Source organism: Aulonocara sp. 'chitande type north' Nkhata Bay, linkage group LG3 (genome assembly GCF_057382095.1).
Source record: "Aulonocara sp. 'chitande type north' Nkhata Bay isolate Kocher_YH1m ecotype deep benthic linkage group LG3, A_spYH_male_GT1.1, whole genome shotgun sequence".
Lineage (NCBI taxonomy): Eukaryota > Metazoa > Chordata > Actinopteri > Cichliformes > Cichlidae > Aulonocara > Aulonocara sp. 'chitande type north' Nkhata Bay.
In genome coordinates this window covers 24,235,123-24,250,751 of record NC_141346.1, presented here as the reverse complement: position 1 = coordinate 24,250,751, position 15,629 = coordinate 24,235,123, and the positions used below count along the sequence as shown (strand labels likewise).

General features: G+C 39.3%; 1 protein-coding gene across 1 annotated transcript in view; it reads right to left on the bottom strand.

Annotated features, from left to right (window-relative positions):
- Positions 1 to 7,488: 7,488 nt before the first annotated feature.
- The window catches only part of LOC147334699 (uncharacterized), a 42,614-nt gene continuing 34,473 nt past the window's right edge, over positions 7,489 to 15,629 (bottom strand). Inside the window, exons 4-7 of the mRNA XM_086274305.1 lie at positions 9,246 to 9,623; positions 9,054 to 9,131; positions 8,863 to 8,966; positions 7,489 to 8,772 (exon numbers count right to left, since the gene is read on the bottom strand). Of these exons, the coding sequence (XP_086130431.1) occupies positions 8,725 to 8,772; positions 8,863 to 8,966; positions 9,054 to 9,131; positions 9,246 to 9,623 (608 nt within the window). The 3' untranslated portion in view covers positions 7,489 to 8,724. The remainder of the gene's footprint in view (positions 8,773 to 8,862; positions 8,967 to 9,053; positions 9,132 to 9,245; positions 9,624 to 15,629) is intronic.

Genomic DNA, 15,629 nt, shown 5'->3' with positions numbered 1-15,629 from the left:
AAACGGCTTCACTTCAGCTTCGATTGGAGCCGTGCTGGGGGCGGAGTCTGTGAATTTACTCTGTTGGTGTCATAGCCCCTCTAGGAGTTCAGAGTTAAGAGGTCAAGAGTTAATGTTTCCATTGTAACACCTCCAGATTTGACAGAGAAACACTCATTTTTAACACTCGATTTTAACTACTATCATTTTACACCTCAGAGTTACATTAAAAGAATGTGACTCTACTTAGAGTAAAATTAACTCTACTTTTGCAAGAAGACTATTAACACCAAAACATTTAACACTTTTGAATTTGCTGTGTAGCGCTACGTTTTACCTTCTTGGATGATTGAGGATGCATCAAGACCAGAAAAAAATAGTTTTATTATAACTTATAACTTTGTGCTGAAGCGGAGCGACAGCACTGCATCTGCTAGACTGTAAATCCTGCTTAAGACAACACGTTTGTATAAAATGTAAGTAAACGTGCTTCATCTCTCATCAGTTCAGCAGCTTTTTCTAACAGGAACTTCTCTGATTTAAAACCAACAGACGTGATTTAAAAGAGGCAGTCAGCTTACATCTGAAACCACTGAGTCAAAGTTTGGTTTATTGGTGGAAGTTTGACAAAAAGTCTCATAACTTATGATGAAACTATGATTCCTATAAGTGTGGCGCGTATTATCATCATACAGAACGCTCTGTAAAATTATTAAAAAATGTATGTCTCATTTGACCTCTGACCTCTCCTTCAAGCTCAATAGACTGATCTGAAGGTCTCTTCAGTATTTAATATTGAATAATGTTACATTTTCTGGTTTTACTGTCCAGTAAAGAAACATTGGGGAAAAGAAACAACGATAAAATCAGCTGTGTTTTATATATATATTTTTAATTTAAATTAATAATACATGTTATTTGACTTTCAGTTGATGTTTTCACTGAGCTGAATACACCTGTAGTGCATTTAAATATCCCTGAAACACAAAGAATTTAGAAAAACTACAAACACAGAACTTTCATTCAGTGAAACAACAAACAGGCATTAACTAATGAACAACATACAGCAATGACAATGAAACACAAGTGATGTAATGAATCACTGACGGCACAACAAAGTTTATACAGACGAGCAAAAGAAAGTGAACGATGAGTCAGTCTGATTGCACAAGCAGCAACAACATACTCTTACTTTTAGAGTGAAAGAAATGATGCAGAGAAAAGTTGGACTGTTAGACTGTTTTCTGTGCACTGCTGTGGATGCTGTTTGCTGTAACAATGACATGATGTTTGAGTCTTTAGTTTTGGTTATAGTGAACCTGCCTCCTGTTTATGAGATATTTGTAGCAGAAGTCAGAGGGAATAAAAAAGGGGGGGAAAAAATTGAGTGTTTAGCAGTGTAAATATAATCTTTATGCCGGATCAGTGTGTGAGTACTGGGCTAAAGTGAGGATGACGTCACGTGTTCATCAGGCCATCAGACTGCTGAACACGTCATAGACACCTCAGCTTCACTACTGGAACTTCAACATTATGCACTCCACACTGTATATAAATGCCACTTGTTTTGCACATATTCAACTCTGTATATTTTATATATTTTATTATTATTATTATTATTATTATTATTATTTATTTTTTTTTTTTTTTTTTTTTTTTTTTACTATTTAATTTGTAAAAATGTGTACACACACACACACACACACACACACACACACACGTAGGAAAATATTTAGTATACACATCCAGAAATGCATACACTATTATATATTGTACATATATTTATTAGTTTCAGGTTGGCCATTCTTGTATTTTGCTCGTTTGTGTTGTTGTGTTTGCACATCTCTGTTGCTTGTGGGGCTCGCACACAAGAATTTCACTCGCATGTGCTGTGCCAGTGTGCCTGCACATGTGATGTGACAATAAAAGTGATTTGATTTGATTTGATTTGATTTGACTTCTTGCGAAACGTCTGTTTTGAGCTTTCTATCCCTGATATTCTAGCTTCACCTGATTTGAACCAAAATTTTTACATTTGGATTCAGGTTAAAAAATGGTCACGAAACACATTTCAACATCTGATCAGTTTGAGAAGAATCAGCCTTAATGTTCAGCATGTTTCCAGCAATGGATCTGTTTCATCAGTGGACTGATTCTTATTTAACAGACTCCTGGAGACTCAGAGCACTTTAAACAACATTCATCCAGCCACACATAAACTTCTTCTATACTCGAGTGCTTTTATCTTTCTAACATTCTCACTCTGATGGATGCATCAGGGTTAGTGTCTTGCAGGATATTTAGGACATTTATTTTAGCAGTATAAATGATTCTTTATGGCAGCTCAGTATGTGAGTAATGGGCTAAAGTGAGGATGACGTCACTTTTTGCAGCAAATAAAGTTTTCTGCTGAAAGTGGAACAAACGAGCAGACAGAGCTGGAAACTGCTCTGGTTTCAGTTTCTCCTTGTTGGCACAGAGGAGGCTTTTATTGAGGTATTTTAAAGAGTTTACAGCACAGTGTGCAGCTCGCTCTCTCTCTGCTGATAAGAGTGAATGGAGCTCACCCACCTGTCTCTGTCTTTCTTACTTTCTCACATCTCTCTGCCAATCAAAACAGGTATTTATATTTTATTTATATATTTGCATAATATCCGATTGATTATTTGATTTCACTTTTGATACCAGTGTTAAAGGGATTGTCTAATCCACATTGTTCTTTACAATCCACAGCACCAATAATAATGGCCTCTTTCTATCCTTCTATCTAACATTCTCCCTCTGATGGCTGCATCAGGGTTAGTGTTTTGCTCAAAGATAGTTGGCATGCAGATTTAAGGAGCCAAGGATCAAATCACCACCCTTTCATTTTGGTAGAGGACCTGCTCTACAGCCACCTCATATGGAGAACACAGAGGAACTTGGAATTTGAATATCCAGGAAAGGTCATAGTTTTGCATTGCTCATTTTCACATTTTGTTTGCTGACCTCGGCTCTCTGTTCTTAAACTGGAGTGTTTTAAAGTAAAGTGAACATCTTCACTGACAACAAACCTGCTGTAATTAGAAATGGCATCTCCATTTTTAAATCATCAAAAATGAAAAACACTGGCACATAAAAACATGACAACAACACCTGGATCAATACTGTGAGATTATTACACTGTCGTACGTTACATCATACCTCTAATCAAAGAATTGTTGAATCATTATACGGCTGATTAAAGATTGTGAAATCATTATGTAGTTTAAGTTGCATTATACTCCTGATTTAGAAGAAGGTGAAGATTGTTAGATTTATTCACCTGATTTGTACATTATTATTATTATTATTACATGATTACATCATACTGCTGATTTATAAAGAGAATACTGTTTGCAGGGAATCATGGCCTTGCTTTTCTGATTGTAGAAGCGTCTCCCTCACATTAGCCAGGAGCAGAAAAACAGGGAGCCGAGGTTGTAACTTAGACTCACTGAGAGATAGAAAGAATGTGGATGTTTAGGTTTTATGACTAGGTGGGGACCATTACCATGACGGGACATTACCGCCACACAGGAAGTGAAACCTCGCACTTTGCTGTAAAGCAACGACCCAGAAAAACAGTTCAGTCTGGAACTGGTCATGAACTCATGATCTCAGGTCAGGCGATAGCTCTCAGTGGATCTGTCACTGGGAGTGTCAGTTGTTTCTTCTGCTGGGAGAACCATGTAAACAAACACAGATAACACTTTTATGATGGGTGTTGGTTTTCGAGATCTGTGACCCAGATTCATTGTTTGCTTTACTTCCAGCAGCACTTTCATGATTCCTTCTGACTTATTACTGAAACACACTTATGTGAATTTACACAGATAGGTCCAGCTGTTGTGTAACACGTGAACTGTTCTGTATTGCAGATAAAGTGAACCCTGCTGTCTCGTACACTGACATTACCGTCACACAGGAAGTGAAACCTCGTACTTTCAGAGGTAAGAACATAAAAACTCACTCAGATACTCACAGTTCTCTCTTTGATCGCAGACTTTCCTTATTTCCTTGATGACATCATCATTGTTTATAAATAGGAGTGACCTGGTTATGTAACGGGAGTTTCAGGGCAGCGTTTGCATGCTTTCATACTTTCACTCTCACTATCACAGGAAGACAGTCTCAGTCCCATCAATGACTTTATTTGGATTGTTATTGGCACAGACACTGACTCGCTAACCCTGCTGTTATCTCAGAGGGCTGTGCTACCCTGGATCACCACCAAGTCATTGGTTCAGGTATGTGGACGACACCTGGGTGACAATCAAATCTCAGGACGTACCACAATTCACAGCAACTAGCTGGACGAACACATCAGATACACCAGGGAGGATATGAATGCAGGTTGCCCTTCTTAGACTGTGAGATTTCCACCAATAATGGGGGACATTTAAAAGCTGATGTGCCAGGTTTCCCCAACATTATAAAGCGTTTACAAGAAACCTGCAGTCAGCTGGGAACGAAGAAATCACGTGGATGAGTGACGAAATGTTTCTCACACTGAAAACGTTCAGATGAACAAAATCAACGTTTAGGGATCGACTCACTTTTCTATTCAACGTTCAAGACTCAAACAGACACGTTTTGTTGTAACGTTTGACTTGAATAACAAAAGAGAGAAAGAAAGTTTCGTCATATCCTGATTCTGTTTCAGGCTCGGACCGATCAGAGCTGTGTTTCAGGAACAGCAGCTGATAAACATCACGATTCACTCAGAAATATAACATGATTAATCTTTCAAATAGAAAAGCAACTCTGACTAAAATCTGCAGGGTCATGGTTTCACCCACTCACCTCCTCCACCCGCAGCGTGTCACATGTCAGTATTGTGTGCAGAGAAAAAAGAAAGCTCTGCTCATTAAAATGATTTTTATACATTTACAATAAAAACCAGGGCTCGTTCCTCTGTGTTTCTGTGCCGTGAATCAAACACACGATGTCCCCACTACAACAACACAGAGTAACGACCGAACTTCTGCGACCGTCAGAACAAGCTGCAAACACGCGCTCGAGTAATCGCAGATGACCATAACATTACTGCAGACACATTAAGGTCACGTGTAACAAAACTATTTGCAATCCGTGTATTTTAACGTAATTTACTGACCTTTTCTTTGGACGCTTTGACGCGGAGATCCATTTTCTCAAAGAGCAACCAGGAAGTAAACAGCTCTGGTGACACATACGTCACTCTCATGTGACACATAAATCTCCCCGTATTATAATATTAAAGTATTTACTGAAAAATGCTTTAAAAATCACTCAGGAACATTTTAAAATTTCATACATAAAACTATTGTTTACTGTTACTTGTGTGGGTTTAAATGAGTTAAACACAAAGTGTAAAGACATAAATATTGATGACTACTGTCGTATAGCCGAGAGACAGAGTGAGAGAGAGAGCGCCCCTGGTTTCAAGAGGGAAAGTAAAAGAGGCAGAAATGTTCGGCTTTGACTCCGGTCTGCTCTCTTTTTCTACTTTAAACCGAAAATGTCGTTTAAAACCACAACAACACACTGAGGATCTCTCTGCGCGGGTTAGGTCGGGCCCTCATTGGCTATTTCTAAAACACCTGTTAAAACTCTTTTTTTTCTTTAGCTTTATTTATTTGTTTGTTATTAATATTGTTGTTGTTGTTATCGAATGACTGTGCGGTTTTTGAGGGATTTGTGTACCACTTGTGTTTTTATTGATAGTGTAGTATAATAAGTTGTGTTGTTTGGAGTTTGCAGAGCTTCACTGTGTCACAGAACAGCATTATCAAGATGGCCTGGCCTGTATTTTATATAGCGCCTTACTAGTCTCTAAGGACCCCAAAGCGCTTTACATATCCAGTCATCCACCCATTCACACACACATTCACATACTGGTGATGGCAAGCTACATTGTAGCCACAGCCACCCTGGGGCGCACTGACAGAGGCGAGGCTGCCGGACACTGGCGCCACCGGGCCCTCTGACCACCACCAGTAGGCAACGGGTGAAGTGTCTTGCCCAAGGACACAACGACCGAGACTGTCCAAGCTGGGGCTCGAACCGGCAACCTTCCGATTACAAGGCCCAAATTTGTCAATAGTGCCACTGCGAGACGGTTTTGAGCCTCACGTTGCCCATCATTAATAAGAGAAGGGGAACAGAAAAGTTCACCAGGAGCAAAGAACCAAGAACAGAAATGCCAAATACTTTTTTTAAAAAGCCCAACATGAAAACCACAGACACACAACTAACACTTTTCTGTGTTTTCTATCACCTGGTTTTACTTCTGCTCCTGCTAAAAATCAAAAGTGGGGAATGTGGGGGTCTTCCCACCTGGGTTGAAACCAAATGAGTGGAGAAAGGGGCATGTAGACCAGAGGGGAGGGAATCCCCCTCATTCCCAAAATGTGATGCTATCACATGACTGAATGTGACTGTCCCAGATCACTCAGGCTGACCTAATGTGCCCCCACGTGGGCGATCGTGACTCAAGAGTTGGCAGGTCATCTTGTAATCGGAAGGTTGCCGGTTCGAGCCTCGCCTCTCAGTCTCGGTCTTTGTGTCCTTGGGCAAGACACTTCACCCATTGCCTACTCCAGAGGGCCCGGTGGCGCCAGTGTCCGGCAGCCTCGCCTCTGTCAGTGCGCCCGAGGGTGGCTGTGGCTACAATGTTGCCATCATCAGTGTGTGAATGTGTGGATGACTGAATGTGTAAAGTGCTTTGGGGTCCTTAGGGACCAAGTAAAGCGCTATATAAACACAGGTCTCTGCTTTTGTGAGCACATGATATGACAGTGAATGTGCCATAATAAGACCTGCAGGTCTGAAGCTAATAATTAACTTAATTATCATAGAAATAAAATGTACTCGCTGAAACATACATGTAGGTCATGTGTTGTTTGTGATCTTTCATGAATATTCACACGTTTGTTTTATTCAAAGTGTTTACAATCTCTGTGAACTTCCACAAACAGGATTAAAGCAAAGTTTGAAGATTAAGATCACTTCATCCCACACGTTACATTTCTCACCCAGTTATCAGCTCTACTTCAGTAAAACGTGACTCTCATCAGCTCAGTCACAAATGAACACACTTTAACACGACACACTGCTTCTCTTTATGATTACAACATACAGCACATTGTCTATCAGTCTTGCAAAGTGGGATCACTGTTAATGGCCTTGTGAACGTCGCTGTTGACAGATCATTTCTTCTGCCTCTAAGTTTTTTATACTTTTCAGATATGTGCCAACATCTGAAGAAGAGCTTTGAATGGCCTTCATGAATAATTATAACTTGATTTATAGAGAACCCAGAGTTACAAAGTGCTTCATAGTTCAAATTAAAGCCTCACATTGAAGATTAATGTGTTAAGAACATAGACAGTCACATGATCAGTCACATGATCAGTCACCAACAGACACCAAATGAGTTTTCAGCAGTGCTGTTAAACAAATCAGTGAAATGAGAGTGAGTGTGATGAAGAGCTGAAGAAGAAACAGACAGCAGACAGTGATGACGAACTGTTGCTCATTTATTTGATTTCGTCATCATGTTCACAGAATACTGATGTTATTCAAGAACATGGAACAACAACAGTAAACTCAGTGAATCATTTTAATTTCTATGACACAAAACACTCAAGTTTTAAACAGTTCATTTGGTTCAACTGTTTGAAAACATCATCAAATGCAAACAGGAAACGACACATGACAACAATAAATAAATAACTTATATAAAACAATTAAATTAATTAATAGGACGAGGTATTAGTCATAAAAACAAGAAAACACACAAATTGTAACAAAATGTCAAGAAGAGGCTTGAAAATCAAAGAATCCAAGAAACTCTTTCAGGTCAGTATTTAAATGTTTTTATTCTCGTGATGAAGTTTAAGCTTGTTTCATCACACAAACACTGACTTTGACTTAAAGGCAGCAAAAGCAGCAATAAACACATTTGTGTTTAAACATTTCACACCTGTAAACTGAGGACGGTCACAAATCAGACTATAAGGTTACAGTCTGAACATCGAATCCCAACCAGCAGGAAGTTTCACAGTAAATGTAATAAATTAGTTGTAGCTTTAAAAATCTAGAGTATAAATCAGCTTTTTTTCTGTTTATAAAGTGCAGCAGTTACTTAAAGTGTTCAGCTTATAGTTCCGTTTCTCTGAGACATTAAAGTTAACAGACAACTAACAAACAAGGTTTGCATAAAACACGAGTGCTTAATGTGAGCTCCATGAATCCTGTTCCTGGTACTTCAAACTCTACTGGTGATTTTCCAAAACAGTTTTAATTTTAATTTTAATTTGTCCATCAGAGACACTTTGAGGTCTCACTAAAAGATTTAAGTGCACCTTAACCAGTGAGGTAAAGACTAAATAACTTAGATTAAACACGCTGACAGTGAGGCAGAGGAGTGTTTCTTCTCCAGGCTGAACTTCACAGTTTTGTACTGAAGGAGGAAATCCATCAGTTTCACTGCTTGATGTTTCCAAGCAGATCCTCCAGAGTCTGACAGCAGCAACTCTGACTGAAGACGTCTGTAAGAAATATTTCCTGTTTAGATCCTCTGATCTTCCACTCTGGGTTTTCTTGTTCTACACTTTCTTTATGTGAAAATGAGCTCGATAAATAAACCGGACGAGGCCCCAATCTGACTGAAGATCCAGCACAGATAAATCTCTGCTGCTCTCAGCTCCATTAACACCGACACTCCTTTGAGCAAGGCAGCTAGACTGGTAGTGGTTCTGTTTCTGTCTCATCATCCTCTGGATGCTTCTGTTGAAAGAAGGAGAATAATGAGTCAGTCTGACGGTACAAGAAGCAACAACATGTTTGTGTTTGTTTCTTTGTTTCTTTCTTACTTACAGTTCGATTCTGATGATGGCAGCAAAAATATACAATAAGACCAGCAACAGCTACAGCCGATATAAAAGCGATGAGAAGAACCACAGCGACGCTGGATCGAGCTGCTGATGTAGAAAAGACAAGAAGGTCACCACAAATACACAAAACCCCAAACAGGGATGATGCAGAGAAGAGTTGGACTGTGTTCTCACCATTTGTTGGAGTCGTGTCCTGAGGATCTGGAGTTTGCAGCGGCGTCTCTGTCGTTGAGGTTTTAGCAAAGTTTGAATCTAAAAGACAAAACAGTCAAAATCTGTTATTAAAATTAGGCTGAAAGTTTGTATTGAGAAAAAAAACAACTTTGAGTTTGGAACCACAAACATCGCCACAACAAATCTTCTCACCGACTACAAGTTCAACAACAGCAGCTTTCACTCTGCTCTGCAGCTTGGGGATGAAACATCTGTATCTGCCGTTGTCTTCCTCCGACACGTTCAGGATCTTCAGTGAAATGTTCCCGTGTTTCATGTCGTCCATGAACAGCTCCGTCCTCCTGAAGTACGAGGCCATCTTCATGTCGGGGACCTCCTTCCTGTCCCTGTACAGGTGAACGTACTCCACTCGGCTCAGCCGGTCCGACGGGTCGGGCTTCAGGTCGGGTTTGGACCACTCCACCGTCAGACCCTGGACATCGAACATGGGCTCCAGGTGACACGGCAGGATGACATCATCACCCGGAGAAGCAATGATTGGAAGATTTGAGCCAATCACCACAACCTCACCTGGAAACAGACAGAAAATTAAACCTCCTGAACTCCTACAGAACATCCACAGACCCCTGTCGAGTTACACACCAAAGACCTGGAGATCATGAACAGCCCCACTGGCCTCTGTGCTGTTACTTAAGTCTTTCTTAATATACGCAACAAAATTTCAGACATGTGCTGTTTGTTGTTCTGTTACAGGCTAACTGACCCTTGTGTGTACAGTCTGTGGTCCTGAATTTCTAACATTTTATTTCAAAAACAATATTACAAATGGGGATTAAGAATAACCCAATCATTTATAATACAATAAGGGTCTGGGGGGAAATGCGTAAAAGGTTGGGTAGAGAAGATTGCACTTCATTCTTGACTCCTTTACTGAGAAGCAAAGATTTTGTTCCAGGAATGTCTCGCAGTATGTTCGATAAGTGGCAGAAAAAGGGATTAAGGGTAATTGGTGATTTGTATCAAAACATCACACTGATGAACTTTGAGCAATTGCAGTCAAATTTTAATATTCCTAGAGACCAGTTTTTTGGCTTTCTCCAGGTTCGTAACTTCGTTCATTCTAGAATTCCACAGTCTTCAGAAATAGTTAAATATGATGTTATTGAGACATTTCTTATTAAGCGAAAAGACAGAACTCATTTTATCTCAGCCTTTTACTCTCTCCTATATACTCTCAGTAGCAACAGATTGAGCGCTATTCATAAATGGGAGAGAGATCTTAATAATCAATATACCGAAGAGGAGTGGAAAGGAGCCATTAACATGAGTAGTTCCACTTTTACTTGCAACCGCTTGCGAGAAACCCAATACAAAAAAAAAAAATAATCATACATCGCCTTTATATAGCTCCTAATGTCTTGCATAAGATTGCACCTCATATTTCCCATCTTTGTAGTAAATGTCAAAAAGAAACTGGCACTTTTTTTCATTACTTTTGGGAATGTAAATTAATCAAAAGATTTTGGAGCTTCATATCTCAAGAACTAAGTAATATTTTTAACAATCTGATTCAAAGAGACCCCGGGTACTTTCTTCTTGGCCTATCCTCAAAAGAAGTAACATTGAATTACTTGCAGCGCAAATTATGTGACAAACTATTGCTGGTAGCTAGGAAATGTATTCTCATTAATTGGGTTAAGGATAAACCTCCCTCTGTGACTTTGTGGTACAGAGAATTATTTAAAGTTATTCCTCACGAAAGAACTGCTGCTATTTTAGGAGGAAATGAGGGTCTGTTTTTCAATGTTTGGTCCCCTTTGCTTTCTTATTTGCCAAATGATTTGTCCCAACTGTTGAGGGGGGTTGGTTGCGATTAAGATGTTCTCAGTTAAATAGGAAGTAAGCGTAAAAAAGGACAACAATTCACTCTTGGAGTTTATCTTTTTCTCTTTCTAAATCTCTGGCTAATTGAGTGAAAATGTTGTTTTTTCTCTCTCTCCTCTTTACCCCATATGTGAATTTGTACAGGTATGTAATGACTTTAATATATTCCCTTTGGGGTTTTTTTCTTTTCTTTCTGCTTTGTTATGTTTTATGCTTTTCTTGATAATGAATAAAACTGTTTAAAGTGAACATTTTATTTCACTATAATAAAACTTTATCAAGCAATAACGTGTTTATTAAAGTTTAACAACACAAACTGATTGATCAGCCTGATGCTCATCCAAGTTCTAAGAAACAACACAAGTATTTATTCATAATAATAGTTCATGTGACTCATCCTCAGTAAGTTTTACTGTATCAAGCTGATTTAAGTCAACCATCGCACAGTCTGCTGTTTTCACTGATTCATGTTTCCCTTCTAATTATTTACTTGTTAAGACTGACTGTTTAACCTCGCTGCGAGTTCAGATTTAATAACCAACTAATTTCATTTATTAAAAAAATTTTAAACTACAAATCCAGAGTAAACTACAAAACACGCACAGACACCTGATTGGACGAACGAGCCACGTCGGCAGTCAGATGTAATTCCTGATGGGGTCATGATTGTCAAGCTAATGTGTTTTTATAGAAAACACATTAGCTTGTGGAAACACGTGTAGTCAGCAGCAGCATGTGCGGACTGAATCTGCATCACTCCGGATCAATAAACAGGGTTTTAGTTTCGGCTCACCGGACGTTGTGTTTTGTAACTCTGCTCTTTCTCTCCTCTGACAAACACACGGCTCTCATAAACCTGACCTGCTCACAGACTGCTCGGTGAATCACCGCCATCGTGTCCGTTATAAACAAACCTCACACTGTCAGGCAGGTTCTGACTATCTTCTCGTTTTAAGCTTCTTCCGGTTTTAAAGTAACTCACTGACAGCTGTCACACTGTTAGTGACGGACAACACAGCACAGCTGATAACAGTCATTTCAGCTTATTCACATCCGCCAGTTTTTCATTAAAATTCACTGTAATCTGCACTAACACGCAGCTAGAAGCTGGACACGTCGGCTTACCGTGTACAGGAGTCCAGACGGACAAAGCCGAGCACAGGAGAAAAGTCCGGAGTGAGAAAAAGAAAGAGTCCTTAAAGTAGAAGTTGTTCAGAGACATGATCGATGATTAAAAGTTCCGTTTTCTGACTGAAGCGAGTTTTTTTTTTTTTTTGGAAATCTGTAGTCTGATCAGTCCCTGCCTGCTTCGCTCTGAATGAATGAATGAGCCGTGAGGATCTCCCTTTTTATATACGTAACAGTCTCCGCCTACTGCAATCTGGGTGGGGTTAACTGAGCCCTGGAGTGTCATGAAGTCCCATGACTTGACGACGTTAACGGAAATCTCACTGTGACGTTTGCGTGCCGGTCGCGCTTTAACGCATCACAAAAATTACTCTGTATTTGGATCATTTCTATAGAAACTCCGAGTCTCAGTTTGTAACTAGTCTGCTCGGTCTCACTTTCTGTTCAGTTTGAAGCCTCAGACATTATAATGTGTCTCACTGATAACAAATAAAAACAAGCCGACCTGTCAGGTGAAGTAAGCGAGTCTGAACTTTCATAATAGAAAAACATGAAAGTCATGTTGACACAACGTGTCGTGTCATTAATGACTCAGCAGTATGTAGCACAGCATCCAGAGACTAACTTGGATATATGACTGTTTAATCAATCCAATAATCTGTTAGATACAGAAGGTGAGTTTGATCATTTCTCTGTGAGATCAAAGCTGCAGCAAAGATTCAACGCTGTTTACAATGTTGTGATGATGTAACATCCTCCACCTGCCAGTATAAATGCTCAGACATGTCAGTGCAGAGAACAATGGAAGCTCTGCTGGTTAAACTGGTGCTGGCAGCACTGCACTGCTCCTTATAGTCAATACAGATATTTTATTTGTATACACCATGTATTACATCACTGCTAATAACAACCATAATCAGAGTCATAATAATATATTTATTAATAACATACCAAAGACGAGTAATAATATATAAATGACGAATTAACCACGTTTTAAATACCTTATTTATGCTTAATAGTGTGGCATTAATATAAAGTGCTCCCATTATGTTTAATATATCTAAAAGAAAATCAGGACTCGTACTTCTGAGTTTCTGTGACATTAATTAAATGGATGAATTCTCAATAACAACATTGATTAGCTCCACAGAAGCTCCAACAACACAAACATCCTGTTTCTGCAGCTGTTTGTGCTTCACTGGAAGCAGATGATGTATTAATGGCAGCAAAGTTTGAGTTTTACTCTCACTTCTTCTTACAGCACACGTGTTTCCCACAGACTGCATGTAGGAACCACTACTTTTGGCCACTGCCTCTACTGGGAACTAATCTCACCGCAGTCGGCCTGGACAATCCAAGACTATTAGAGTGAAATAAACCTCAGTGGGTTTTTACTGTAACACATGCACTGGTTTACCTAAATCTTGTCTCTGACATTTGCGCTCTATGCAACACTAAATGAAAATAATTAAAAGAAATACAACTAGACTGAAACCAAGAAAAATTAAACGTTTTTAAGCAATAAAAACTAAGTTGAAATAAGAAAATTTGCTCTGGAAATAAAAAACTTATTCAGAGAAAACTTTGTTTTATTAACTTTTCCCTGGAGCAGAGCTGACAGCGCTGCGTCAGCTGGACTGTAAATCCCGCTTAAGACAACACGTGACATCAGTTTGTATAAAATAGGTAAACGTGCTTCATCTCTCATCAGTTCAGCAGCTTTTTCTAACAGGAACTTCTCTGATTTAAAACCAACAGACGTGATTTACAGGAGGAAGCGGTGGATGTTGTTGGTTTATTGGTGGAAGTTTGACAAAAAGCCTCATAACTTCTGATGAAACCGTGACTCTTACAAGTGTGACATGTATCATCATACAGAACGCTCTGTAAAATGATTTAAAATATTATGTCTCATTTGACCTCTGACCTCTTCTTCAAGGTCAGACTGATCTGAAGGTCCCATGCAGATTTGAGGAGCCAAGGATCAAACCACCAACTTTGTGTGTGTGTGTGTGTGTGTGTGTGTGTGTGTGTGTGTGTGTGTGTGTGTGTGTGTGTGTGTGTGTATATTTTACAACAACAGTTGTCAGGCACTTTATTGTAAAGCATCGACCCAGAAAAACAGTTCAGTCTGAAACTGGTCATGAACTCATGATCTCAGGTCAGGCGATAACTCTCAGTGGATCTGTCACTGGGAGTGTCAGTCATTCCACACGACCTCTCACACGCTTTTATAAACATCTTTTACATAACATCTGATGTCATCAGAGGGATTCCCTCCTGCTTCACTACGCAGGGAGAACCATGTAAACAAACACAGGAAACACTTTTATGATGGGTGTTGGTTGTTGGGTGCAACATCCACCAACCAACACCTGGTCGAGATCTGTGACCCAGATTCATTATTTGCTTTGTTTCCAGCAGCAGTTTTATGATTCTTTATGACTTTTTACTGAAACACACTTATGTGGATTTACACAGATGAGAACATTAAGAAGATAAAAACTCACTCAGATACTCACAGTTTGTCTTTTAAAGCTCAGCAGAGAAGATTCAGATTCACACATTTTGTGCCATTTAAGTGGAGCCTTTAAATGTTATCTGAGTCTAAATATAACACAGCAGGTTTATTACTGGAGAGTTCAGGAGTCATGAAAAACTGTGTTGCGCTGGGAGACACTCTATTGTGACGTAGTTTCTGAAACATTATGAGTTATTTATAACTCTGTTATTTGTGGTTCATTCCTTTTCGTCACCAAAAGGAATGAAGAGGGAACTCCTTCCTTGTTTACCAAACAAAGTAAACGCTGAATGAACAACGACAGAGCTCGTTCCTCTGGTCTTAGATCTGTGCTCTCTTCCGGTCGATTTTTTCCTCGCTACCTTCATATTTTTTCTTTTTAAACCTTAAGTGTCAAAAGAATCCTGTTCACTTATTTTCAGCAGTGTGTTTACTTTATTACTGGAACAGTTTTCTGGATTTACATCTTTGAATCCAGCTGTTGTGTGAACACATGAAAATTTGCAGATAAAGTGAACACAGCTGGAAACTGTGAGGAAACAGAACAATAATACAACTAACTATAACTACACTGTAACACATATTTTAATCATGAATGGCTCCTAAACATGTTAGCAATGAATAAGTTGATCATAAAATTATTTAGGTCAGGTGATAACTGTGAAATTGTCACTGGGAGTGGGACTGATACAGCCTCAGTGTGTTAATGATAAAGGTGAGAGGTCATCTTGTTTCGTCAGGTTGAAGGACGCCTCTCCTGCTGCAGCCAAGCAGTGAGAGGTTTAGGTGCAAACACTGATGGATTAGTTATTACTGACCCACAGTTGTTTTAGATTTAGCAGCTTAAATCAAGCTGATGTTGAACAAATGAAATGTTCCAAGCTGAAGTGAAAGTATTAGAAAATACTAAAGAAAAATAAAAACTGCAGAGAGAGAGAGAGAGAAGCAGTTCAGTCTGAAACTGGTCATACACTCATGACCTATCGCCTGACCTGTCCCTGGCTGTGTCAGTCATTCCACATGACCTCTCACACGCTTTCATA